This window comes from Accipiter gentilis, chromosome 6, assembly GCF_929443795.1.
Source record: "Accipiter gentilis chromosome 6, bAccGen1.1, whole genome shotgun sequence".
Classification (NCBI taxonomy): Eukaryota; Metazoa; Chordata; class Aves; order Accipitriformes; family Accipitridae; genus Astur; species Astur gentilis.
The window spans coordinates 27,173,377-27,199,454 of NC_064885.1; the positions used below are offsets into that span (position 1 = coordinate 27,173,377).

General features: G+C 36.8%; 2 protein-coding genes across 18 annotated transcripts in view; both read right to left on the minus strand.

The window, feature by feature from the left end:
• Positions 1-12,467, minus strand: part of XRN1 (5'-3' exoribonuclease 1) — a 43,052-nt gene extending 30,585 nt beyond the window's left edge. For 6 of the 12 annotated variants that reach the window (XR_007506241.1, XR_007506238.1, XR_007506239.1 and 3 more), the window contains exons 1-12: positions 11,450-12,033; positions 9,079-9,311; positions 7,685-7,782; positions 7,208-7,317; positions 7,008-7,118; positions 6,681-6,763; positions 4,351-4,438; positions 4,066-4,234; positions 3,782-3,849; positions 2,615-2,749; positions 1,167-1,230; positions 258-363 (exon numbers count right to left, since the gene is read on the minus strand). Coding sequence is in view for 2 of the 12 variants with exons in the window: in XM_049801897.1 (XP_049657854.1) it covers positions 258-363; positions 1,167-1,230; positions 2,615-2,749; positions 3,782-3,849; positions 4,066-4,234; positions 4,351-4,438; positions 6,681-6,763; positions 7,008-7,118; positions 7,208-7,317; positions 7,685-7,782; positions 9,079-9,311; positions 11,450-11,875 (1,691 nt within the window). In the remaining 10 variants the exon portion in view is untranslated. Of the gene's footprint in view, positions 1-257; positions 364-1,166; positions 1,231-2,614; positions 2,750-3,781; positions 3,850-4,065; positions 4,235-4,350; positions 4,439-6,680; positions 6,764-7,007; positions 7,119-7,207; positions 7,318-7,684; positions 7,783-8,245; positions 8,891-9,078; positions 9,312-11,449; positions 12,037-12,302 lie in introns of those variants that run through there. The other 6 variants (XR_007506242.1, XR_007506244.1, XR_007506245.1 and 3 more) reach the window with 6 other exon arrangements.
• A 1,238-nt stretch (positions 12,468-13,705) lies between these two features.
• Positions 13,706-26,078, minus strand: part of ATR (ATR serine/threonine kinase) — a 43,029-nt gene continuing 30,656 nt past the window's right edge. For 5 of the 6 annotated variants that reach the window (XM_049802786.1, XM_049802783.1, XM_049802784.1 and 2 more), the window contains exons 34-47: positions 25,606-25,765; positions 24,882-25,061; positions 23,430-23,572; positions 22,916-23,013; positions 21,568-21,800; positions 20,648-20,782; positions 19,858-20,058; positions 19,398-19,541; positions 18,487-18,637; positions 17,445-17,601; positions 17,160-17,313; positions 16,078-16,229; positions 15,724-15,829; positions 13,706-14,300 (exon numbers count right to left, since the gene is read on the minus strand). In XM_049802786.1, coding sequence (XP_049658743.1) covers positions 14,127-14,300; positions 15,724-15,829; positions 16,078-16,229; positions 17,160-17,313; positions 17,445-17,601; positions 18,487-18,637; positions 19,398-19,541; positions 19,858-20,058; positions 20,648-20,782; positions 21,568-21,800; positions 22,916-23,013; positions 23,430-23,572; positions 24,882-25,061; positions 25,606-25,765 — 2,188 coding nt within the window. In that variant the 3' untranslated portion in view covers positions 13,706-14,126. Of the gene's footprint in view, positions 14,301-15,723; positions 15,830-16,077; positions 16,230-17,159; positions 17,314-17,444; positions 17,602-18,486; positions 18,638-19,397; positions 19,542-19,857; positions 20,059-20,647; positions 20,783-21,567; positions 21,801-22,915; positions 23,014-23,429; positions 23,573-24,881; positions 25,062-25,605; positions 25,766-26,078 lie in introns of those variants that run through there. The other variant, XR_007506343.1, reaches the window with a different exon arrangement.

The following is a 26,078-nucleotide window of genomic DNA, read 5'->3' on the forward strand; positions in this document are numbered from 1 at the left end:
AGAGCATTTTGGGAACCCAATGAGATCATTCATTTAACAGTAACGGATTTTTTTCTCTCTGGTCCTCAAATACTTGTTACAGAAAACTTGACTTGCAGCTCTTCTTTCATTAACCAAAAGCATCACCGCTGCAGTATGCTGCTGTGTGTTCTCTGCTTTTGACATGGATGAATATTCTAGACATAGAATTAGACATATGCAAAGACTTATCTTTGGTGTTTAAAGAAAAAAAGAAAAAAAAAAAAGCATACACTTACTCAGAAACTACTTCTACACCCATTTTAGTCATGTAGTAAGTTCTTTTGTATTGCCTAAATTCAGTTTCAAAGAGATCATCATCTTCTGGTTCATCTTCCAACACAGCTGAAAAAGCAGTCATGGAAAAAAAAAAAAAAATATAAAAAATTAACATTCACTTCTCTGCTACGATAAGGTTTAAAGACATTCAGTTTTGACTTAATGCCTTAACTTTATTCCTCAATTCACAGTTACAGGTGCTCATACCTTCCTTGCACTGAAAGTGACATGAAACAATCAAACAAAATCTTTACCCAGAGAAAGTCTAGAACTTTGTTTTTTCCTTTAAAGACAGGCAACCCATTTTGTAGTCCAATTACAAGAACAGAGAGGAGAATATAAGCAATCAGAAAATAATTTAAGAAAATGTTAAAATAAATTTTAAAATTTAATCTTCTTCCAGCAACATCATCTTCTATCATGGAGTAATATTTATATGTTTTTGACATTAAATTTCAAAACATGAGCAAAAGACATTTCCTACAAGTGGAATGAGTTTAAAAACCATAATCAACACAACCAAAAATCCCAAAGCCATATAAAAATCTGTTAATTTGTCCCCACCTGTGTAACAAAATACCTAGGCATACACTTATCAAAACCATAATGTTGTTGAAGATCTGCTCATTCATCCCTTTAATTCATCATGGAAATATTGGTCAGGTAAGAAGCACTTCAAAAGCTTTAGCCCCACTCCCTCTCACCAGGAGCCAGCGATGTGCAGTTCCATTCGCCGATAGCTGACTACATAACTCTCTCATTTAGATTAAGGTCATCTCTGACATGACATTCTTACAGATCTTCCAAATCTATACACAAATTAACAAGGTTTTTTTGTTATATGTATATGGAAAAATTATTGTACTTACTTTTAGGGGTCACTTCACCTTCATTTTTCTCTAAAGCAGCCAAACACATAGAATTTTCGTGAGCCTATTAAATTAATATTTGAGATAAAGTAAAAATACAGAATAATACACACATACCTCATGCACAACCATATAATCTGCAACTCAAAATGCTATAATCGAGATGTATAAAGATTATTATTATTATTTAGTTTAAAACCCACTACATTTCCTTCTCTTGTAATTGCCTAGGGAAAATTATTTTTTCCATACACATCAAACAAAGGAGCAGTCTCAAATAAAATCTCAACTACCTTTAAAAAAAATACCTGAATATTTGCTTTCCAAAGTACAACTACTTCCAAAACTGCACAGTACACATTTAAGCATTTTTATCTACATCATACATTGTGCTACAGCACCAGTACGCAGTCAAACTTTTCATCAGTAAATTTTTAAAGTTCAAATTACTTTTGTGGGAAGTAAGTATACAAGAAATTGTGTTTTAGAGAGTCAAACAAGCCAAACGTTTACTTCATTCTCACACCACACACCATCTTTTGTGTACAGCACTGAGTAGCTTTCAATAAGCAGAATCATTAAGTTGGCCCTCTTCCCTTGTACCTGAGATATGCAAGCTCCTGACTGTCACTGCCATTCAAAGGATCAGTCAAGATGGCTAGCTAATACTATACAGCTGCTCCAAACTTCTGTGGCAAATAAGAAAACAACCACAAATAAAGCATACCTTATTAAAGGAAGAGCTAACATCTTGCTCTTACAAACCACGAACTGCACTAAAGAACAGGATAACAATATACAGTGACAGATTAAACTTGAAGGAATTTCCTGCTGCTACTCTACACTCTGCTGAAGGCATGTATTGAAGGATAGCCAATGGAGGTGGTGGTAGGGAACATGACAGCAGGGCAGATTCAAGACACAGAGAAAGGTGCTGTTCCTTATTAATTAGGTATATCTAGAATTGCAAGTTTAATAACCAATCTGAGATAGGTCACACCAATGAAATTGCGATTTATCCATTCATTGTCAAATAGTCAGCCAATACCAAGGTATGCATGAATGATCTATCAGTCTATCTTAAATATATAAAACTTCCAGCAGCCTATGCATGGAGAAGTAAAATTATAAAGCATAGCAAGTTTGACAGTAACTCACCCAGAAGTAAGTTTTGCTGCTATTGAGGAACGGATAAATTGACATAAAGCATTAAGTTACAGGTTTGCAAGATTTCAAAAATCATGAGAACCTGACCTTGACTTAATGATTTCATCACTCACACCCAGCAATGCATACAGGCGGTTCCTCAAATGTTACATTTAACTATCTTTTCTGATCTCAAAAAATCTCAAACCAGAAGTTTATGCCATTTAATTTGTCTAAGATTAAATTATTGATTTTCAAAAAGTAACATTCGTATTCCAAAACTGTGCATATAAAACACTAACCTTTTGTTTCTTTTGTTTATTTTTTCTGGCTTCCTCTGCTGCAATACCAGCTGCCTCATTGAGGTATTTATTGCCTACTTTACTTTCAAACCATTTTAGGTCTACAAAGACTTCACTGAAGTGTTCACGATCAAACTGTGCAGAAAGATTAAAATGAGTTTAGAAATATTTGAGAGATGCCAGATTTAGAGTGCTAAATTAATGTCTTTTTAGTACGTGCATTAGATTACATCTAGAGTCATTTAGTACATAAACATTTTGCCTTAGAGCTACAACTAAAATAATAGATTAATATTAAAAAAAAATCTTTTTTCTTAGCAATATATAACATATACCCAAGACATATTTTGTTTTCTTTCAGTAAGGCAGCAATGGGTAACAAAAGAGTTGGATAACTTCCACACTTCACTAACAACTCTAGACGTAGTAGACGTATATAGGGCCCAGGTAATACAGTCTTGTGCCACACACACAACATTTTCATAGTTCTCCCCAAGAATCAGAAGACAAGGCTGAAGCAGGAACAGATGAACTTCCTCTTTCCAAGTTCAGCAGAAGGCTGAGATCTTTCCATTTCTATATGGCCTATACCTTCTCTCATCTCTAAGATGGATTACTGCAGTGGCACTTAACAGGACTGCCTCCTGTATGCCAGTTAGTTCATGAAGAATGGTGATGCCTGCCTCTGAGAGATAATAATGCTTCATTGCTCTTTACCAGTGATCTTCATAAAAAACTTGTAAAAGATACTGCTTTCCAAGATCTTCAGACATAGTTTACCCCACAAGAAACAGACCAGCAGGGGAAGAAAAGAATATTGCTGCCTGCAGCACGCTTTGCCCAGCCAGTACTGCCGCTCATTATTCAATGAAAATTGAGAACCACGATTCTACTGGTGAACTCTCATTTGACTTGCAGTACTAAAAGTCGCTGGCTAAATCATAGATCAAATGATTCAATCTTATTCCTCCTATGTTATGATAATATCAGACAACAATGGATTGGATCCCATCAGTTAAATGATAAATCAGCTGACTGAACCACTTGTAAAACACAGCCATTTAACAGTTCATTAAAACTACAGCATGATGTATTTTAGGGCACTATATCGAGGTTATATTCAATAAACTATACCATTCTATACAGAGCAATTTCAAAGTCACTTACATCTGACAGTCTTGTGAGATATTTCTCAAAGCGTTTTAAATTCAGATGCCCATTTTCATTTATGTAACCTATTGGGAAGATAGAGTATGTTTTTTTAAATTAAGTATTTAACAATTTTAGAATTTCAATTTAAATGCCCCATAGATAATAGCATGCAAACTTGCTGGTTGTCTAAAGAAAGTGTAATAAATGCTAAACATTCTAACATGGCTAAAAAGGTCAACAAATATTAATGCAGGAATATTAATGTTTCTACTTTGCACAACTGAACTTAGTGTTCCTACCTCCCAGTTCTGGCAAGATAGCCATGTACGTTCTATAAAGTAGCGGCAGTGCATCATGATTGATGTGTAAATGAGGTAGATGAGGAATAAAATCATTTCCTACAAGGAAACCCATTAAGATCCAATCATCTATTATCCTTTCAATATCATATTCAAAGGAAATCTTGTCCTGGGGGAAAACAAAAGGAAAAAAAGCAAAAAAACACAGGAGTATAATTTTTATTATTGTGTTTGCATAAAAAGACCTCACACATTTTTTTCAATCACAGCTCCATTAGAACTTACTTTTACTGGTGAAAATTCATAATCAATATATTCTCTCATCAGTGATAAGTGCAGTAAATGAAACGTGGTTTCCTCTGGTGCACATGCTCTGTAAATTATTTAAAACATTAAGTTAATTATTTATAATAAGTCCAAGGTTACCTAAAACCAAGTAACCTTACTAAGATTATATTTCTGCAGAAGAAATAATATATAAACGTTCCTTTGAACCTATTTTAGGATTCATCTGGTTTGAGTCTATAAAATTATGCAGTAGAACCTTCTAAACAGAAAATATGCCTGAAGTGTATGGAAAATAGCTAGCTTAGAGAAAGCAGGGTAGCTTTGTGGAGTTCCATGTTGCATTAACTATTTCCTAAGAAATTATCCCATTGTCCAAAAAAGGGACAACCTAACCTAACCACACCAAACCCAATAAATTTTAAGGTATTTTAGAACTATTCTGACTACACACAGAGTACACACATTCATGTCTAAACTGGCTGAGTTACATTTGCAGTCATTTGAAATGCTTCTAGTAAGAAAAGAATACGCTCAACTTGAAAATATGCTCCATATGTATTATCTAGTAGCTTCAACACAGCACCAGAAAAAAACAAACAAACAAACAAAAAACCACAACAACAAACCTACTGTTTGTTTATGGCATAAATTAGTCAACATCTATTCTGCCTTCTTTTCCTCTCTTCACTAAAATTACTTAATACCTAAGCCAACATTAGGTCAAAATCAGTTAATACATACACCAAAAGATTAAGGAGCTAAAGACTACTGCATTTTAAATTTGTAAAGGACTATTTCACCTTGTGGACACTGTAACTAGCTGGGACTACCTCCAATGACAAACCAGCATAAACACCTGTGTATTCACACATACGCAGCAGATATTGGCCAAAATCCTCTGAGGAAGATGTGTGTGATACACAAGCTTATACGAAGACTACTAAGATGAACTCTGAGCTACACTTGACTGCACAAAACTTCAGACCCAATTCTGTCTCTTTTTAAATGTAATTTTCATATTGGCAAATACAGGTTGATGCTCTAAGACTCTGGAGACATTTTGCCCCTTATTCTTCATTGCACTGGACTTGAAAATCTTGATAAAACAAATAATTTCTCTCAATCAAGAAACTGCTGACAGATAATAGTTTGTAGGTATTTTTAGTATTTTCAAATTTTCAACTGTACGTACTCATAAAAGTGACAATATTGACAGAAGACAGTTCCTGTAACTTCCAGACGTAAATTCTTGTAATGAGCAGTATTATCCAGAAATTACAAAAGGAGCCAAATATGGAACAATGCTTGAGGGGAATTAAAAACGAAAAAAAAAAAAAAAAAAAAAAAGACACCTTGCCTTTTGATTTCATACTTTATTTAATTAATCCCTTAAAAGGTCATCACACTTTTGGTTTATATTATTTTATTTTTTAAAAAGGAAAAAATGACATTTTTCTTTTGTTAGACTTAAGGTCTTTTAAAAACATTACAATGTTACTTGCCAACACTATTAACAGAATGAGTCAGTGAAAAGTTGATTGTGGAAGACTATGAAAAGAATACTTATTTCTGATGTTTATCATATTGTCCTTAGCAATAAAAACATTTGTATATTAGCAAAAATGATGCATTTATCTAAACATTTTTATGACTTATCACTGTATTATCCAAAATCCTTTTTGTATCAAAAAAGCGTATTTCTCCCTGTCTCTCCTACCTTCTCCCTATTATCCACCAAATACATACTTAAGGTCCTTCAAAGAAGGAACCTGGCCGCAGTAAATTATAAAATTAATTTTTGTATTACTTCAGAATAGCTCCATGTACATGCACAGTTCTGGAACTCATCACCTTTTTCTGACAGTTATAGCCCACAAGTTAGTTCAAATGGTCAAATCCAGAATAAGAGCATACAGTCAGCCACTTTAAGAGAGTTTATTTTAGCAATTTTCTAGTAATTTACTTACAAGCACAAAATCTCAGAGTTGTAAATATATTTTAAATAGTCAATATCTGCATAAGACAATTATGGAAACAATGTCAGTACAGCCTGGGATGCTCCATTCATAACATGAAGAAAGCACAACACACCAAAGCTCTGAGGATTTTTTTTATCAGCTGTCTTGACAACATACATTTTCTTGTGTAAACTAATTCAAATGCACAATTTCACAAGTTGATTTCTCTAATTTCATGTACTTTCTAACAAAAAAATACACTAATATTTTGTTAATTTAGTATGCAATCAATAACCCCCCCTTTTTAGTGACCCAGTATATTTTAGATTTAATTTCATCATATATAAAATAAAAGTTAAATCAGTTCACCTTTGAGATTTTTTACCACCAAATCTGACTTCTTCTCTTAAGAGCGCAAAGTGTGCCTCATGACTTGTTAATCCCAGCATAATCTATTACAAAGAAATATTAGAAAGGTCTTACTTCATGGTTTGGTTGTTTTTTTTTTTTAAAACTGTTACCCAAGATTCGAGTATAAAGAAATTTTGCTGTTGTTTCATTACAAATTCAAAAGTTTGCAGGAATACAAAATTAAATGCTTGGTTAATAACCTTTTAGAATCCTATATGCTTAGGAAGACAAAGACATACACACTTTATAAAGTTTTGTTGTCTGTATTATTTTAACTGCACATACCAAGTCAGCATCTAAGCCATAGAGACAGTGTCTTGTGTTTGGATCATGATGGGGCTTTGCTTTTTCTGATCTGATGAACTCCATAATTTTATGCTCACCTTCCCCTGGAGTCTGCACAAAGAACCCCAAAATTTATCAGTAAGTATTTTTCTATAAAATAAAAATTTATTTAAAATAAAATATTAATAAAATACAATGACCTCATGGCCTGATAAGTAGACTGTTACTCCTTGCCAGGATTTGTCTGTGGAAATCTTCATATTTACAAAATATTTAAGATGCTCATGCAGTCTGGCCATGAATTCAGTTCCTGAAAACAGAACTCTAAGTTAAAACACAAAGCTTTTCACTAGTCCTTCAAAATTGCATTTACATATCAAAAGCATCAATGAAAAAAAACAAGTAAAAATTTTTCAAGAGATGAAGGGGACAGCTGGGTTTTTTCCCCAAGAGGTTTCATTTTTTCCATAGCAATCTAAAAAAATGTTTAGAAAGAGACAGTATTCCAACCCTACTAAAAGGTATTGAAACTTGTGTTCCCAACTTACTTGACCCTTTATTGATTCTGTCCTCTAATTTAAAAAAAAATGCCTTAGGATAGGAAAATAGTGCCAAAATATAGATGAAAAAACATAAATCTAAACATCTAAATTTAAATAATTAGCAGATTATCTTACCTGGTGTAATACAGTTGGAGTCAAATCTGGCTTCTGTAGGGAGAATTTCTCCCTTTTCTAATGCCTTTTTTATTTTGTCCTCTGCCTCTTTTGCTGATCTAGAACAAAACAGGGTTCGAGAGAGTGAGTAGACAAAAAATATTAATATCCTAAGTATAGCTTTACTGACAAAATACACAGTTGATTTTTTGAAGAGTGTTTAAGGGCGGGGGGGGGAATGACATTTAACTCCTGAATAGTCTGAACTTGTTTCTGACACAATAGGAAGGCTTAAAAATAGCTTTTTTTTTTCCCTTCCAGTAATGATGATAATCTGTCATTACTCAGATACAGTTAATATTTAGATTACCAAGATGATACTTCAATGGCTGATCACAATGAAAGCAAATTAACGTTGAAACAGTAGGAATACTCGGATTCTAAACATCTGAAAATGCTGTCCCAGAACAATAATGTTAATGTAGTTAAACAAAGCAGCAAGTTTGAATACCACTAGGGTAGGAGGGGTGAACTAACAATTTATCATCACTAATAATGGAGAAACAAAAAATATCACCCTACCTTTTCTTGGCCAAGGATAACTACTTTTGAAGCAGAAAATGTCTTAGATTTTTTTCCTTCTCTCAATTCTACACCAACTTTCTGTTTAGAACTCTTTCTTAATCTCTTCTTTGTCACAACCTCCTTTTTTCCTTAAAAAAAACCCACCCACAGAAAACCAAAAACCAAAACCAGAAAAAAAACAAAACAGTAGCTTGAAAATATTTTCTCTTGTCCCTTTCCCCCAGTTTGTTTCTGTTGCATGTCACTCACCACCCCTGTGCTGTCTAACCACTGGCTTGCTTTCCCTACAGCAGTCGTCAAAGAGGATTCCATGTCTCCCAAAACATTAACATAATTCTTAACACTGTGAATCTACTTGCAGCTCTGTATTTGAGCTAGGTTGCTAATCGGTATCAACAGGAAATCAGAGTTTCATTACAAACTTCATTTCTTCTATGACTGCCAAAGAACATTCCATTATAGTTACCAAAACGGTGTATCTAGAATTAGCATTCACAAATACCAAAGATTCTCACAGGTTATGAAGCCGTTGAAGAGATCTGTAAGAGCTCCACTGCAGATTTTTTTCACAGAAAATTTCATAGGAAAAAAGCCCCCGCCCCACATACACCAAGAAAAGTCTAAGTAACAAGCAAACTTTCCTTTTTTGAATCCTGATTTCAAGTGTTAACATTTTACAGGTAGTTACCCTCATTTAACTATAAATTAAAGCTTCTATCAAAGGCACAACCACTCACAATATATTTTACTTTTCATGGCATACACTTAAGTAAATGTTTTTTTTAAAGCGTTTACTCTCCTTAAGACAGAACAAGAACAAATACTCTCACCTAAAACGTCTCCCACGCTGCTGATTCATTTTTGCTCTTGGAGCTACTCCATCAACTGCCATGAAGAAAACCTTCCTTGGTTTAATAATGCGAAACAGCACTTCCAAATAGTGAAAAATATCAGCAAAAATCTTATCTTCTGAGATTCTGAAGTGAACATCGTCATCATTTGGATGTGAACACTGATGTATAATGCCATTCATGTCCAGATATAAGTTGTCAAATTCTGGAATCTACAAAAGCCACAGTTAGTACCCATTTGGTGACAGCTGAAGCAAGGCATGGCTGAGAAAAGGACCTGAGGTGCGAAGACCTTCCTGGAACGTACTGCACACCAACGGGCTAAGAGTATCTTGACTGGTTACAGGTTTGTCAGCACTTACAATCTATTATTATGATTTCCCAGTGAAGAAAGTCAGCTGAACAGATTCCTATCCTATCCTGACTGTTTCTGGTACCTCAGGACTTCTGTTCCCTGTGCTCGGCCAGTCTTCTACATTGTATAAGGAAAAAGCAAATAAAAGTCACACTTAATCACACTTCTCAAGAAGAGATAATTTTTTTTTTCCTAACGCCACACATTTCACTGATTCAATCTTGCATAGCTGCACTATAAACAAAAACTACAAAACTGAGTATGCAGTTTCCAACAGTATTTCAAAAGCAAAGTTAGCTTAAGAAGCTTTAAGGCTCTCCCCCTGTTAACCAGCTCCTACCATGACCACTGCATGCTGCCTCTTTAGCTATGCTAAGAGCCACCTGTGAGTCTAGAGCATGGCAATTACCACCAAAAGCAGCAAAATTATCAATGATAACATCAATTTCTTACCGATGATTTCCAAACACGTTTTTTTTCTGTCTAGTTCTCTGTTCTAAGAGCCTAATCTATAGTAGTCCACCTTCCTTTTAAAGGAAAAACCGCTTCGCCAAATGTACACAAGCAACATATACAGCACAAACACTGTTAAAGGTATGAAGGAAATGGACCGTTATCTACCTTTTTGGTAACAAAAACCACCAAAGACACACATGAGCAATTTGCAATAAACAAATCTATTCTTTAATCCACCAGTGTCACTGCTCATAAAAATCCTCCTGTCGTTACAACTGGAAAAAGGCACTGCTAACTTTTCTTGATTTTCTGTAGTATTGCTGCTGACGTATCTTTACATAATTTTGAAAGGACCTGACCCAAATGCAAGAGAAACAACTGTTTTAGAAGGAGGAATGATGAAGAGAAGAAACAAGAGGCAGGATCGGGAAGGATCTCCCATCACCTGCGACAACTAGTCTTCTGTTGTGCACAATGAACTTCAGTACAGTGAAATTCAGTAACCAAACTGCTCTCAACATGCTCAAACATCATCTACACAGGCACCACTTTCAGATACAAAGAGAGCGGAGTACTGCACGGGCAGCATTCTAAAGAGATGAAAACTAAAGCTTTTATATGGAAGCAACATATATATGGAAAACAGATGACCTTTCAAGAAACACAGATATTATATTATTTAAAAATAATGATGTGTTTTACATAGGAATTGCCTTTTATTCTGGGTAGTTTTTTCTGTAATACCAAACGAAAAACTAAACTAGATGCTAGTCCATGTCAGTGTGTATATTCAAGTGGCCTGGCAGAGAAAAGGAAGAGTGGGGATACATGGCTACTGTTGAAGCTTAATACCACAGAAAACAATCTAGACATTTTCTTTTCTCTTTTACACAGAGTAAATATTCCATATAAGCTAACAACATCACCTAGTCTTTAGACAAACTAGAAAGTGACATGAGCATACTTCAGATTGAGTTGTGCTTTCTGTTTATCTTAAGAGCTCTAACAGTCTCTTTCAGAAAGCATCAGGGGTACCACCCCCCCCCACTGCTATCCCCCTGGTTACAGCAGACACATGCTGACTTCTCAGCTTGCCACAGTTCTTCAGCAGAAGTTTAAAGCTGCCACCAATTTCCGTGAGCAGTGCAGGCTTTTAACAAAACAGCTGAAAAGCCAGCATACACTGCTGCTGCTTGCTACACAGACAATGTAAGACAGTGTAGCGAAATCCAACAAATCATAAGCAAACACCTAACCTTTGAAAACTGCTTTGAAACTAGAAAGGCCAAACCTCCACTTGAGCGGGGCATCTTAGACATATTGATACAACAGCTATTTAATCTTTTAAAATGCTATCTGTTTAGGAAAAATGTATTCACTCAAATATGCCTTCAGTCCTCACCCAACTAATCTCAGAACATGCTTATTCAGATCATAAAACTACATCCATAACGCCAGTAGAAAGTGATAATGAAAAGTTAAGAGCTTGCGTCTGAACAGGTACCAAACGCGATTTCCCTGAAAACAAGAGTTTTTTACCTGACTGTTCAAAGTATTATTTGCGGCTTTCCTTTTCCAGACTTTAACATACTTCTCGGTTTTGCAAATAACACAAACCGCCCGACGCGTGTAACAACAAGGAAACGCAGCAGAGCTGTAAAACCTGTCCCTCGTCATTACTGTGCCATTCGTCGTCAGCAGCAGTAACTTTTCTGGGCCAATAACGAGGAAACTCCGACCTTCTGGTACGCGAGGGGGGTGAAAGGCCGCCAGGTGCCGAGGAAGTACGGCGGAATTCCGGGCGGGCTGGGGAGGAGGGCGGCCGCCGGGGAAACAAAAGCGAAAGGAGAAAAGAAAAAAAACCCGGCCGTAGGGAGCCGGACACCGCCACGCTGCGGGGAAACGCTCCGGGCTGGGCACCTCCTCCAGAACAGCGTGGTTGCGGTTCGGTGCCTCTGAAGACATTCCTCGCACGTAACGAGCAGGGCAAACATCTGCGCCGCTGACCCCCAGCTGCAGGCTCCCGGCACTGCTGTACGCTAGCGGCAACCTCCGGTCGGCTGTTCAGGCTCTCCTCTCAGGGGGCTCCGAAAGCCTCGCCCGTTTCCCAGCGACCGCACGCCGCCGGCCCGCGACTTTCGGCCACTTCGAGCTGCGGGGTTCGCCCAGGCGCGGCCGCAGGCGCCGCCGCCCGCCCCGCGCCGCCCCGGCTCTCGGCCAGCCGGCCTCTCGGCTCCGGCTCGGCCCCGCCAGCCCGGCCCAGGCCAGCCCGGCCGGGGACCAGGCCCCCTCCCTCGCCCCGCCGAGGGGCCGGCCAGGATCCCTCTCCTCCGCCCTGGCGCGGAGCGGGGACGGGCCCTCGGCAGGCAGCGGCGCTCCGCGCCCGGCTCACCTGATGCTCCTTCAGCACCTGGCTGAGGCAGGGGTACCGCTCCGAGATCCACCGGTAGAACTTGGGGACCCCCATGGCCACCGCTACCCGCCCCCCTCACAGCCCCGCCGGACCCAAACAACCCCGGGCCGCGCTCCGCCTTCCTTCCGGCGCGCCGTACTGACAGCCGGGCCGCCCGCGCCACAGAGCGCCGCCCAGAGCGCTCCGCGCCGACCATAGAGACCGGCGGACAGAGCGGCGCTGCCGGCGCGGGGCGGGGCTGGGGCTGACTCCCTCCTTCCAGCGGCGCCCCCGCCCTCAGGCGTCACCGTCGTCTCGCCCGCCTCCTTCCCACCCGCCGCTGGGACCGAAGGCGGGAAGCAGCGCCCCGCCGCCCCGGCCCCGGCCCCGGCCCCGGCCAGCCCCCCCGGCGCGCCTCGGTGCCCTCGGGAGGGCACTGACGGAAGTCAGGAACTCCCTTAGCGGTACCTGGTGCAGCAGTTCCCGGCGAGGGTCGCTGCGCGCTGCGGTACACGGGAAGAGGCGGCGAAGCACTCCCACACACCACCACCACCGAAAAGATCAGAGTAGGGCCCAAGGACCTTACTTGGAAAAAGCTTCAGCTTTCTGAGGCAGTCACAAGGCTTACAGAAGACTACCCACCAGTGCCTCAGAGAAACAAAACCACTGTAACCAGTCGTTAACCCTTTATTTAAGTTCATTCTCCGAAGGGGCTGGAGGTTAGCTGAACTAAAACTTGAGGCTCGCGACGCGGCATCACTGCGATGGCATGGTTTGTCTCTCAGAAGAGCAGAAACAAAGACTGTATAAAAGTTCTAATGATATCCTATCGTAGGGTACAGGAGTATAATTTTTCCCTCTCCACCCCCTCATTTCCCTACAGTTTGGATGCCTAGAGAAGCAAGCATTACTTGCATACACCATTCTGAACATATTTAGCTAGTCTACTCCTGTCCACGTCAAAACAGCTTTTCTGAAATGGAGTCTGAAAAACACTCACTATGGCCACATTTTTCACAAGGGAAGGAAGAGAGGGCCTGGCCAGAAGTCTTAGGAGCCTGAATGTATATTAAAGTCACAGGTAGTGTACCCTGCCTGCTGCACTGGTGTTACGGCCATACTGCTGGAGTCCTCTAACTTGCAGCTTTGTGTCATTCCTTTCAGGAGGATTTCTTGGCACAGCTGGCAAAGGCTAAGGAAACAAGTTTCAGAACATCGTAACACTTTACCAGTTTCTTCACAGTAAGATTTAAGATCCCACATGCTTTTCTAGACATAGCCAGGCCATATGGAAGAAAGTCAAAGGAAATCAAAATTCAAGGTCTACTGCTGAAAAGAAACACTAATTATTTTTAGAAAGCCCTTCTGAACTATGAGTAGAAAAAGTTGAAAGAACCACTGTACATCATATCAGTATAAAACTTTAATGTCAGATTTTCTAATCTACAAGTAAGCTGAATGAGAAAAATCTTTACAAATATATACAGTAGTTAGAGCGCATTCTGTCAACATTGTGAAAATTTTTCATATAGTCAGAGTAAGAAACTTGCAGTCTTGTGCAGTCTAATTTTTAAGCAGTTTCTATGTACTACCTTCTATATGTATACAAAACCTAAGTCATAACACCTTACACATCTGCAAGTGTATGCATAACATACTTGCAAGTGTTTGGTATATTTTACATAGATTTTGATTGAACATAACACTGTTCTGCTGCTTACAATCAGAAATAACAGAAGTAACCAGTTATCTTTGATTAACAACTTCTCAAGAATATTACAGCTACATCACTTGTGAACGGTGTTGTTCCAAAGTGAACAAATTTCACATATATGGAGCCCAGCCCATATACATCTGGCAGAGCAGGTTGTCATCACTTGCTTCTTGAATAAGGTAATGAACGTGTCCTTCAATAGATAAGGGTAATCCTTTTATTCTGTTTCTAGTCTTAATGACACCTTGCAGTCGTTGTTCTATATCAAGGACATGGGTTTTGGCCTGGAAACAAAGAAAAAGGGGAAAAAAAAAGAAAAAAAAAAAAAGAATATTGCTACTATCCATGAACTTCCACTTCCAACTAAAAAAGGATTTATTAGGATGTGTTTGAAACCTGTATGCTAATTTAATACAAACCTCAGATGTCTACACCAGTTACTTTGAAAATAAAGGATACTCACTTTTTAAAATCATTCTTTAAAATGGAGAGAGTATCGGTCAATTTATAACTTCTGCCTTACATTTTTACAGATAAAATTTACCAGTGAAAACTGAAAAAGCGCTGCATATGTATCTGAAAATGTTAGAATGCTTTATTTCATACAATTACTTTCAAATAAATGCAAAATTTTCCCAGTCTTTTTCTTGGAATTCTGGATAAAATTAAAGAAGTTACCTAAGTCTGGAAAATTTAGGCCAAAAGGATGAGCAACTGAAAATGAAGAAGTCTAGTAACAGGTTGTGCTGAGCAACTCAAAATGAGCTGTTCTGAGGCCCACTGGAGTAGCCAGCTCATACCAATTATACTTGCACATTTTCTCTTAAGGCTCAAGCATAACATTGGCACCTATTCAGAAAAAACAGTTAACATATACAACTATGTAGGTGGTCCTACAACTAAAAGAAAGGTTATGTAGACACAGCCTGTTTAGTAACTGTTTGAAGACCAGGAGATTTTCTGTGCTCAAATAGCTCACTTAAGTTCTTTGTTGTAACATAGCTTCAGTACTGTAGTTTGTCCTTATCTTAGTTGCCGTGTTTATCAGCGCTGCCTAAGTTTTATCTGCTATTACACATATTTATTTTCACTAAATATTCCTTTTAAAGCAAAAAAAGAAAAATCAGAATTTTTTGCAAATGGGAAAGAGAATACATATTACAGGTTGTGCAAGCTATATTTTGGATGAACAATATAGTATTAATCAGCAGCTACAAAAGAAATGGTACATATGAAATCCCAATTTTAACCAATTATTCCTTGACATGTAACAAGATACATATTTATTCAGTAACAAACATCCTCTCATGAAAAGCACAAAAATACGCATGGAAAGGACTCCAGATGTTACCATCACTGTAAATGTGGAGGACTGTGTAACAGTCAGATTGAGGGGTAGCAAGAGCCTCGCCTATCCTACTGCTTCTGTCAACGTTGCCCTTGATTTAGTAACACTAAGAAGAGAATTAGAGGCTCTATTTTGTTTAGTTCTTTAGTAGATAAATTACATTTTCTATCAACAAAAATAGTCTCTTTATGGATAAAAATTATGAACACAGAGATAATCAAGAAGAAACAACCAGAGGAATTCTTAAATGAAAGAAAAAAACAAGAGACTTAAGGTTTCAGTTAGAAAATACATTAACTTGCAACCATAATGGACATGGGACATTTGAATACCTTAAGCTATGCTTGTGTTAAACTAACCTTTTCATTGACAACTTCTCCAGTTTCGTTCACCTGTGCTTTTGTATTCCCTTTAACAGGTTTACTCCATTCCACAAGAGGATCATGGAGAAAAGTCTTTAAGACACTAAAATTAAAAATAAAAAAAAGGGTAAGATACATATAATACATTCAATTTTCAAAACAAAACCACTGACGGGGTCTAAAGTTAGCGCTGGATATTTACAGTGTTTTATATTTAACTGCACGTCATAGTAAGACTGAGCTGCATGATAGGCATATGCTGGAACTGGCATATTCACCAGCAGTTACTGTTTCAGATGTTTAGACTACAGACAGCTTTTTTAGAGTTTGTAGCAAAACCAGTTGCCATACCTCATAAGAGGCTCCCTTTGATCACGCATAAGCCTCATTGTGACTTCACAAGCTCTTCGGAAGAGACCTTCTGTTCCCATTGGGCCCATTCCATTAACCATATTGTGAGTGAGACGAAAAGGAACGATTTCCGGAACTTCAAAAGTTTCTCCCTTTACATTGATAAAAAAGGGTATGTCCTAAGTGTTTTAAGCATTATTAAAATAAAGGGTAACATTTGCATTGTTTTTAGGTTTTTTCCCCATCTTTATCAGTGGCAGTTTCCTAGCTGACAAGAGATGATTGCTCATATCACAGTGCTTCTCAGTTAAAGGGAAATTACAGCGAATAAAGGATACCTATGTCCAAATAACATCTTCTTCCCTGTTTTAATATACCAGTAGAGGGTATAAAATTTTGTTCTAAATATATATTACTGCTCTGCAGTCTCATGCAAAATGCTACCTTTTCTTTTATAATATTCAAGTTAGCTTAAAAAAAATTCCTTTCAATTATGGGTTATGTAATACAATTTAGGCTTACTAAAAAGAAAGCAGGAGAAAATAAATGAACAATATCTCTACCTCACTTATCTGAATTAAAAAGGGCACATGTCCCACACAAAAAGTATCTTTCAGCAGAAACACCAAAACTCCAAATCCCACTCTGGCCACAATTTCTGCTGTTTATTTTTACAGAACCATTGGAATTTTTGTGCTGAATTTGTGTGAGAAAAACAAAGAAACTCTTCCCAGCAGCAGAACTCTGAATGTAGTAACTACAGCTTTGTTTGGATGGTGGTAGTGGAGAGAGGAGAGTCAAAAAAGACAAACGCTCTAAAATTTGCGTTGTTTAAGTGTATCCACATCAGCTCATCCGATACTGGCCAAATCAAAGTGCTGGCCTTCATTAATACAGTATGCAGAACAATCACATACTCTTTACACATCCCAGACTGTTTGTGTGGTATAAATAAGAAAGAAAAGAGAGAGAGAACACAACAGATGTGTTAAAGTAAAAAACAGTGGAAAAAACCCAAGACAGTAGAAATTTATAACTTGCCTGTAAAACAAAAAGCAAGTTCAGCAAGTACCATTTCTCACCTTATTGAAAAGGCAGTTGAAATCCACGTGCACACATTCACCAGTCAAAGAATCAAACAGGATGTTTTCACCATGACGGTCTCCTAGACCAAGTATGTAACCCACCATTGACATAACTGCAACAGAACGACAATAGGCTGACCTACTATTGTACCTGCAGAAATAAGAATCAGGTATGTCTAAGTCACTTCCTTGGGTTATCTGCCTTTAGTTAGTCGTATCATTAATATTCAGCAAAATATACAAAGTAGGTATTCCTGAGCTAGCCCAATCCCAGTCACTCACCATGAAGTAGGATCAGGAAATGTTCTAAGAAACCATTCATGAAAGAGAGGAGGATGACGAGGCAGAAGGACTTCTTTGAACATTTTCAGCTTTTCAGACAAAGGTGCTGACTTTGGAAGCATATGCTGACGCAATTCTTTTCCAGTCATATAGATACCTGTAATAGACCTCCTCAATTAGGCAAAAGAAATCCCCCAAAATAAAGCCTTATATCTACTATTACAATATGGTATTTTAGAGAAGATAAACATCTCCATGAAGTTGAAATAAATGAAAAAAATGGAAAATAACCCATAGAACATGTTAGTGGTGGAGTACTGGAAAGAAAATTAAAAAATTGTAACGTTAACTGAAAGAGAAGACCTGGCAAACAAGCCTCCAGTTTTACTAATCACCATGGGATGGAGTGGGGGGAACACATATACACAAAAAACGCCCCCAGCCAGCCATTCATTATATTCAGCTGAGATGTTTGGAGTTCCAAACTCCCAAGATATCTGCATACACACAGATAATGTGTGAAATTTTCCTCCAAAATTTTATTGCACTGACCAGAAAGTTGCTTTGTTAAACAAGAAATTAAAAAGAAATCTTAACTTTTCCTTGGCAAGTTGCAGTACCCTCAACCTTGATTCAATTCTAAATGATCTTAATTATCTCACACAATTGTAACAGAAATTAAAAACAACACATCAAATCTAAAGAAAAAGTCCAGTCTTTTCTATTATTCAGTGCTGCATATACATTCCCATGCTGATGGCACTGCTGCTGAAATTATTGTATAAAATAATGTATTACGATGATTGTGTTATCAGTTCTTGTAAGGAACTTGTTTATTGCAAGCACCAATTCGCTTCCATTTAAGAGTAAAAGCGTGCCACACATAGGTACAATAATATATTGCAGATAGTTAAAAATACACGCGACTGCATCTTCCTAGAATTTAGTCTGATCCTTGCTGTTTGTCTCATTTACTAATTAAGATACAAGCCCTTGAAAAGAATATAATATAATATCACTATAGTCTAATATATTTCTTTACCTTTCTCCTTATAAAGTTTTATCAGGATATTTCTTAAGCCAGCAGTATTGTTCACCCATTCAATTATACCACATTCATCATTTAATGGAATAACTGCATAGGTTCGAATATGGAGTTCTCGCCTACGTGACTCTGCATCTTTTCTTAAGCACTATTCACAAAAGAAAAATTAGATTAACAGATAACATAGATAGGATCAAAATATATCAATAACATTAACTATTCTGTCTATATGTATTTTCTAATCACACGATCTAGAATTTAAAATTCTAAGCTTCGCTGTCTGCAGTAGGTCAAACACAAGCAAAATGATCCTCTGTTCTCTGAAGTAAAAAAAAAGAAGAGAATTTTACAATAAAATAGTCAAACTGCATAACTTGCACATGACTCCAAACCCTTAAAAGCAGTATTTGAAGTAAGTGTTTTAGTGTTTCAGAGATGCTATTATTTGCTTTAACCTCACGAAAAACACAGTATCTTAAACTTAAACATACTGCCGAGAAGCAAAACATAACTAAAAGAGGAAGTACGACAATACTTTTACTATGAAAAGATGAATTTACCTATTTCTCATTAAAAAAATATTAGAAAATCCTGAATAAGAAATATGAAGCATGACAACAGAAAGTTGGCAGTTATTTATTTACTGTAAATAACCTTTCCTGTATATTTTTGCTGGAATAAGCAATTGTTTTGGCAAAGTGTTACATTTTATTATTTTTTTCATAAGTCTGTTAGAAGTTACACATTCTCAATTGCTATTGATTTCTGCTGAAATAAGATATTTTGCAACAGTTTACTTATCTTCCAGTAAAGCTTTATCTCAAGGCAAGCTGGTTTTTTTCATTAGATAGTTCAGCATTTTGTTCTGGTCAATAAGTATGTGCATCTGATTGTATAACTCATCAAACCTTATTAATAAGCGAGTTGAATTCCATGAGCCGACAGTCTTTTCTTAGATCATCTTTTGGCTTACACATCATAATGTAAGATTTCCCATCTGAACCTTTCAAGGTGATCTTTTTTGGCTTTTGAAGAGAGGCAAGAATTTCCACCTAAGGAAAAAATTAAATTCTTTATTAACACCTGTATCCGATCATACAAAATAAAGTGTCTAACTGTAATAAACCACTGCAACCAATCACATTAGCACTTCCATGGTGCCACAGCATATTAACCTCAGGCCAAAACTTTATCTAAGTACCAAGAGGCCATATCTATCTCAGGTTGTTATGGTAGAAGCCACTCAGTTTCCACGACAGTAATTATGAAGTTTCCTACCCACTCCTCCATTTCTAGAGAACTAAGATATATGTGCAGCTACAATTGCTGAACATGAAGTTTAAAATGAGGTGCCAGCTAGAGGCTTACCGTATCATCAAAGCCTGCAATGTAGGCCCAGCATCCAGGAAAAGGGTCATGGTTAGCATGTGTACCAGGAATTGAAGGAAGAGTTGGTATCATTACAGATTGTAGGGGAATGAGAATTTCACTAAATGTGCACTCTTCTACTAATCTCTTAAGTGTTTTGAAATGAATATTCATGCTTAATGTTGAACTGTTTCCATCAACCTTGGAAAAAAAAGTTCAAAAGTTAACAATAAACACTTAAAATATTACTGCTATTTTACATTAACTAATGAATAGAATAATAAATGCCTATGGTAATATGAAAAATGGGAAATTACATTTCAAATTAAATGGGAGTGGTCAAAAGTAAGTATATCTGGCCTTTACAGCACATGTATTTTTCACTCTGAATGTAAATACAGAATAATGAAAGAATTTATTTCGTTTTACCTTTATTATCAAGTTCATTTGTTCATGAAAACACAAACAGCCTATTTTTATAGTAAAACTCTGTGAAAGTTACTTGGCAAGAATCACACACCAAAGCACAAAACAAGGTAAAGCCCATGCACTATGAAATTTACTGTTATGTACTGATATATTTTACAATGTGCTCAATTTAGAGCTATTTTCTGCTTTAAAAAAATATTTTTATTAAGTAAAAAAATAAAATCTTTTACAAGTAAGTGTAGTTTCTGTTAAATTGTAGTAATGTAATGAATTGGCTAATGAAAGCTATGAGAAGAAGCTTTTGTATAACATTTTATAATAATCCTATTACATGCATTAATTTGTTTATTTTTGCAAGTACCGGTTTGTTGCATAGTTCTAATAGCTTATCCGTAAGGCGTGTTGCATCTCCAATAAATTTTCCTAAAGATTCCTTCATGTGAATAGCTTTGTTTAGAATTTCCTTACATCTATTGACACGCATAGGATAAGAGGACTGAAAAAAGAGGAAAGTTAAGATTTATTAAACAACAGTCAAATCAATTAAAGAATCCTAACACCTCCACCACCACCACCACCCCAGTAATTAATATATTCTTTTCCCTGTTTATTGCTTGTCATATTTAATACCTGGAGAAGGATGTACTCCAACTGAAATTTGGTACCTGAACAAGTACTAAAGTGGTACGGTTGGTGGCTCTGTGGGTTATTGCTTTCTGAAAACAGTATTGGGAGTCCCACAACACTAAGGCCAATATTCAAGACTATGCCAGCATATCCTGAATGTTATTTCACCAGCCTTAAAGAAACAGCATGCACCATGCTTTCCAATTTTCTTTGGAATGACCTTAATACCGGGTAAGTATTAGGACTAAGTGGTATATCTATCTCATTTTAATCAAGGCACAGAGTTGATTATTTGATTATAAAACTGGAATTACTATTACAATTACTAAACCCAACAAAAATCTGTTGTCCATAACTACCCAATTCATCAGCTACTTGTTATTCAAATTTCCCTTCCTAATACATCATACAAGTCAGGATGCATATTAGCGTTCTAATTTGGAACATTTAAACTGTGGCATCTGAACTTCAGACTGCAATAAAATCTTTTGCAGTGACAGCATGGATACAGTGTTGTGGAACAGGGTATCACAGCCACTGAAACTCTCAATGCCTTCTTAACATCTTCAAGTAAAATAGATTATATTCACGTTTCTTTCTGATGAAAAAAGTTTAACAAACTTAATAAAGGTGTAGATATCCTTATCAAGGTACCTTGGACACAGCAGTCATCATCCACATTGCTTGCTGTGGATAGGCTAAAAACACTTTAGCAACAATCACCATCAGAACTGCAAAGACTTCATCATGAGAATGGCAGATTCGGGAGATTAACTGAGAAAAAGCTGTCAGAAACTGGTAAGGTGCCAGGTGATTCGTGTGCTCTGTAATCACCTTATTTATTTTAGCCAAATCGTTTTTCATTTGAACACGTTCTGAACGACTAGCTGAAAAACACAAGAGGACAAGATTATGTTCCTTTTTTTCCATCAGAAATGTGAAGTCATTTAAATCAAGTCTACAGAAACATATTTTATTGGTAATTTTCATAAGCCAAAAAAACTCAATAAGGAAAAAAGCTCCTAGTGTAACATTCTTTTTAACATAGCGTACAATGACTTAATACATATACTATTTAACTAACCAGAATAACAGGAATTAAACAAGGACAGACAACAGGAACATAGAACAGATAATGTCAGAAAAGCTCTCCTTACACTCTTAAAATAAAACATCTCTTACTCCTCTGAAGTGATGCAGTGGCACAGAACAAAACAAAAACACTCCCTGTATTTCCCCAGTAAAAGGATGCCCATGTTCTTCAGTGGAGAGCAAATGAAGAAAGTCTTTACAAGGGGTGAAATTAGCACATCTGCTCCTGTCTCCACCCCTGCCCCTGAGGGCCCAGCATGAGTAGCACAACAACAACACAGACAGCAGCATCTGATGTGCCTGCAGCCAAATTCAGTTGACCTAAGTGTATAGGTCAAGATCAAGGAGCCACAACTGTCTGCTTCACTCCAGATCCACAGGCAGTGTTTGCAGTTTTCATTTGTACAAAAATCTGCCACCCAAAATGCATCTATGGTAGTAGTTTCATATGCCTTGATGCTCCCTACAGGACTGCCCCCCCCCCCCCCCTTTAAATTTCAGTAAAATTCCTTCAACAACTTGAACTAAGACAAACTGCAAAAAAGCTCCAAAGCCTAACACTTCACTGTAGCAAGCGTATACAAAACCACTACTCATTACTCATGATGCAACTTAGAAAAGGTGACAGGTGACATGCAAGGATGCTCCCTAAGTCAGTTTATTGACTTCAGTTACCCAAGGAACAATGCTACCTCACTGTATATTTTAAAAAAAGTTTTAATGGGTTTAAATGAAAATAATTAATACTCCCCTGCACATTAACATCCTGTAATTTAAAAGAATAATAGTACTTTCTTGTTTCCATATAATCTCAGGCAGTAAGTCTAAACAAAGAACTGTAAATATACTTCACTGCTCTTTCGATTATATATTCAAAAGTATGACATAAGAAGTATGTATTGTGTTCTACCTTTATCACATTCATATGCTTTCGCTCCAAAGTCCAGCCATAAAGATAGCATTCTTGGCATTGACTGATAGATGAATTGGTTTCCATATTGTAGAGATCTGTGATTACATATTTAAATCACAGCATGTTAATGATACTTATTAGAAGCATTACAAATGTTACATCCTTAATTGTCTTACATTCCATTTTGGACTTTAGAAATTTATGTTCAGCATTTTAATGCATCTGCAACAACTAAAGCTTACTAATATGCAAAGGTTTTGTTTTTATTAATCAAAACTGCAGATGAAACAATTAACTGTCTTAAGACAGACAATTGCTTAGTCAGAGGACAGAAATAAAATTAATTAGGTATGAAAACAAAAAGGAAGCATGCAGTATTTTGTTTCACAATACTGCATAAAATTTGAGTCAGTCTGAATTGTTCAAAAGACAATATATTCCTATAAAATGATTTTTCAGCATAATAGTCATCCTTCTATAGAAACTAAGCAAAGTTCCCCTAGGGTCTAACCTCCCAAAATGATGAACTATGTATCTAATCAGATCTCCTTGTTTTTCCATCTTGTTGTCAGTTACCATTGGCATTAATTTATCATAGTATTTAGCAAGATAAAAATGTCCATCTTCCCATTCTGGCAAGAAAATTGTAACATCCTGCAACAAAATCAAAAAGAGATAATTACTTTTGAGAGGATGCTATATTTAAAATAAATAAAACAATAATAAAAAAGATTCTCAAGAAACAAGAATCTTGTATTAGTTACCTTTGTGCAATATGCGCAAAAAAAGTATTAACTGTAATTTGTAACTCCAAAAATTGTAATTTTGCCCCAAGATAAATGCCTGTAAACACTAAAAGTCTGTTCTTAAAGTACCTTTTGGAATTGAAAACAGCAAGATAATTCAAGACAGGATAATATAGGATTCCCCAACTAGGAAAGATTATAATTTCATTAAAAATATTATAATCAAGTTCTTGAACCTGATAAACTCAATACTGTGTTTCTTTTAGTTTTTTGAAAAGTGAAGCAGCAGGATGTTAATCGTTGGACTTGATGATCTTAGAGGTCCTTTCCAACCTAAATGATTCTATGATTCTGTGTTTTTCACTTAGCAAGTGGCACATCCGTTCTCTAACACTGGCTTGTTTCCGGTGCCAATATTTAGACAGCGAGAATTCTAATCATTAGTATTTTAATATAATCCACAGGAATTTCATTAGTTTCCATTATTTCAACCTTCATTTGATTTGATACATCCGTTAGATTTTTCTCTAAGTGACTGTTACAGAAATATTTTATTTAGGAAGGCAGTGGTAAGTATTAACAGTATCAAATGCCAAAACTTAGATGCAAGACATACTACTTTTAGGGAAGCATAAAGATCTGCATCTACTACTGGTTTAGCAGGCAATATTAATCAATGCCAAGACAGTGTTTCACTGGCATAGCAAGACAAAGCAGTGTAGTATGGTGTTGTTGAAGTAAAACATACTGGTTGCCCCTTTTCCTAGTTCTTCAGAGACTGTAAGCATATTTAAAGCACAGTTGTAAGTCACAATCAGAGAGAGAAGTAACACTGAAGAGTAGTGCAATGTGTCATCAAGTTATCTCACTGTCTATCCACAGTAGCCCACATTTTAGTGAGGAATTCCAATTTGTGCATGCATAAGAAAAAAGCCATGCTCTTGTAATTTGTTTTTTTTACTCTAAAGAGTTACATTAGGTATTCTTAGCTCCTGGTGTTGGGGACCATAGACGTCCCTGTATTGACGTGTTATATTAAAGCTAATTCAGATTGTTAAGTCTTTTCAAGAACTACTTCCCTCCTACACATTGATATACCATTTAATCCCATTGATGTTATCCTTGGCTGACATCATCAGGAGCACAACAATAGCTTACTTAAGGGATATATTATTATTATTCAAAACTACTGCCTTAACACTAGTATATCAAATTACCTTATATTTTTTCATAACTGCATTGCTTTCAAAGTTAGCAGTTTCTTCCATAAACCTGCCCACTAGCAGCATTGCCCGACCATGGATGAGCTGATTTTTGCTACTGCATGGTGCTTTATTTTCAGGGAAACATAACTCAACCCCCTTCTGGAGAACAATGAGTGCCTGATGAACCTCACCCTAAGGGAAAGAGGAAAACATTTTATATACTTTAAATAAGAGAAATGTAAAACTTCCATCTTACAGTTGTTATTAAAGCAAAGCTATGTCCCTGAGTGTATTCTAGACCATTCTGGCTGTGGTAACTGAGTATCACTGACTTCAAACGCTTCTTATATTCACTCCTTACCTCAATATTGTTGTTCCTTTAGGTTTACCACAATAATTGCTCCCATGTTTGCTGCCTACCTCTATTATTTAAAAGGATACAAATTAAGGAAAGGTCTACTATTAAGATAATTTAAATTTGCCTGGGCTGCTTTGGCAGAGGCAGGTAGTCCTCCAGTTCTATACATAGCTGCCAGAAAAGTCAATGGAAAGAGAAAAGGCCTGACTAGCAGTTGGAGGTAAAAACTTCCCGTGCCTCAGCTGCAGTCAGATTATTTTGATAGTCCTAGTTGACATGCTTTATGTATAGTGATTGTGTGCCTTTTTTTCTTAAAGAAAACTAAAAAGATTATTTTCTTGCATGTAAGAAAGTAAGTTCTATTTTTATTTTCTTTACCTTGGACCAGAGCCACTTTGCTCTTTCTATATAAAGTTCTGAGAGCGTAGATTCCCCAGCATTCAGAAGAGCATTATAGGCAGTCTGGTGATGACCAGCTTTTCTTGCAACTCTAGCACTCTGGAGCCAACACTGACCAACAAGCTCGCTGTAATCCTGGCTGCAGAGATATTTTTGCAGAAAATGAAAAATTTCAGTCATGAATGCTGCTTTACAATCTGAAGTAAATATCACAATGTGTTGAAACACAAAGTTTCTCAATAAGCTACATACTACATTGCGATCATTTAAAATTATTTGCAATACATCTGTTTTACCTTTTTTCCATTTAGGCCTAGAAATAAATACTCTTTCCCCCTGTTTCTCCCTTATCTTTCCCAGAGACACCACTTTTCCCTTCTATTTTGAAGGTATGTAATATTGGAGAGGACTGCTTTTGTCTACAACATAAATTTTCACAGTTTTCTAACACA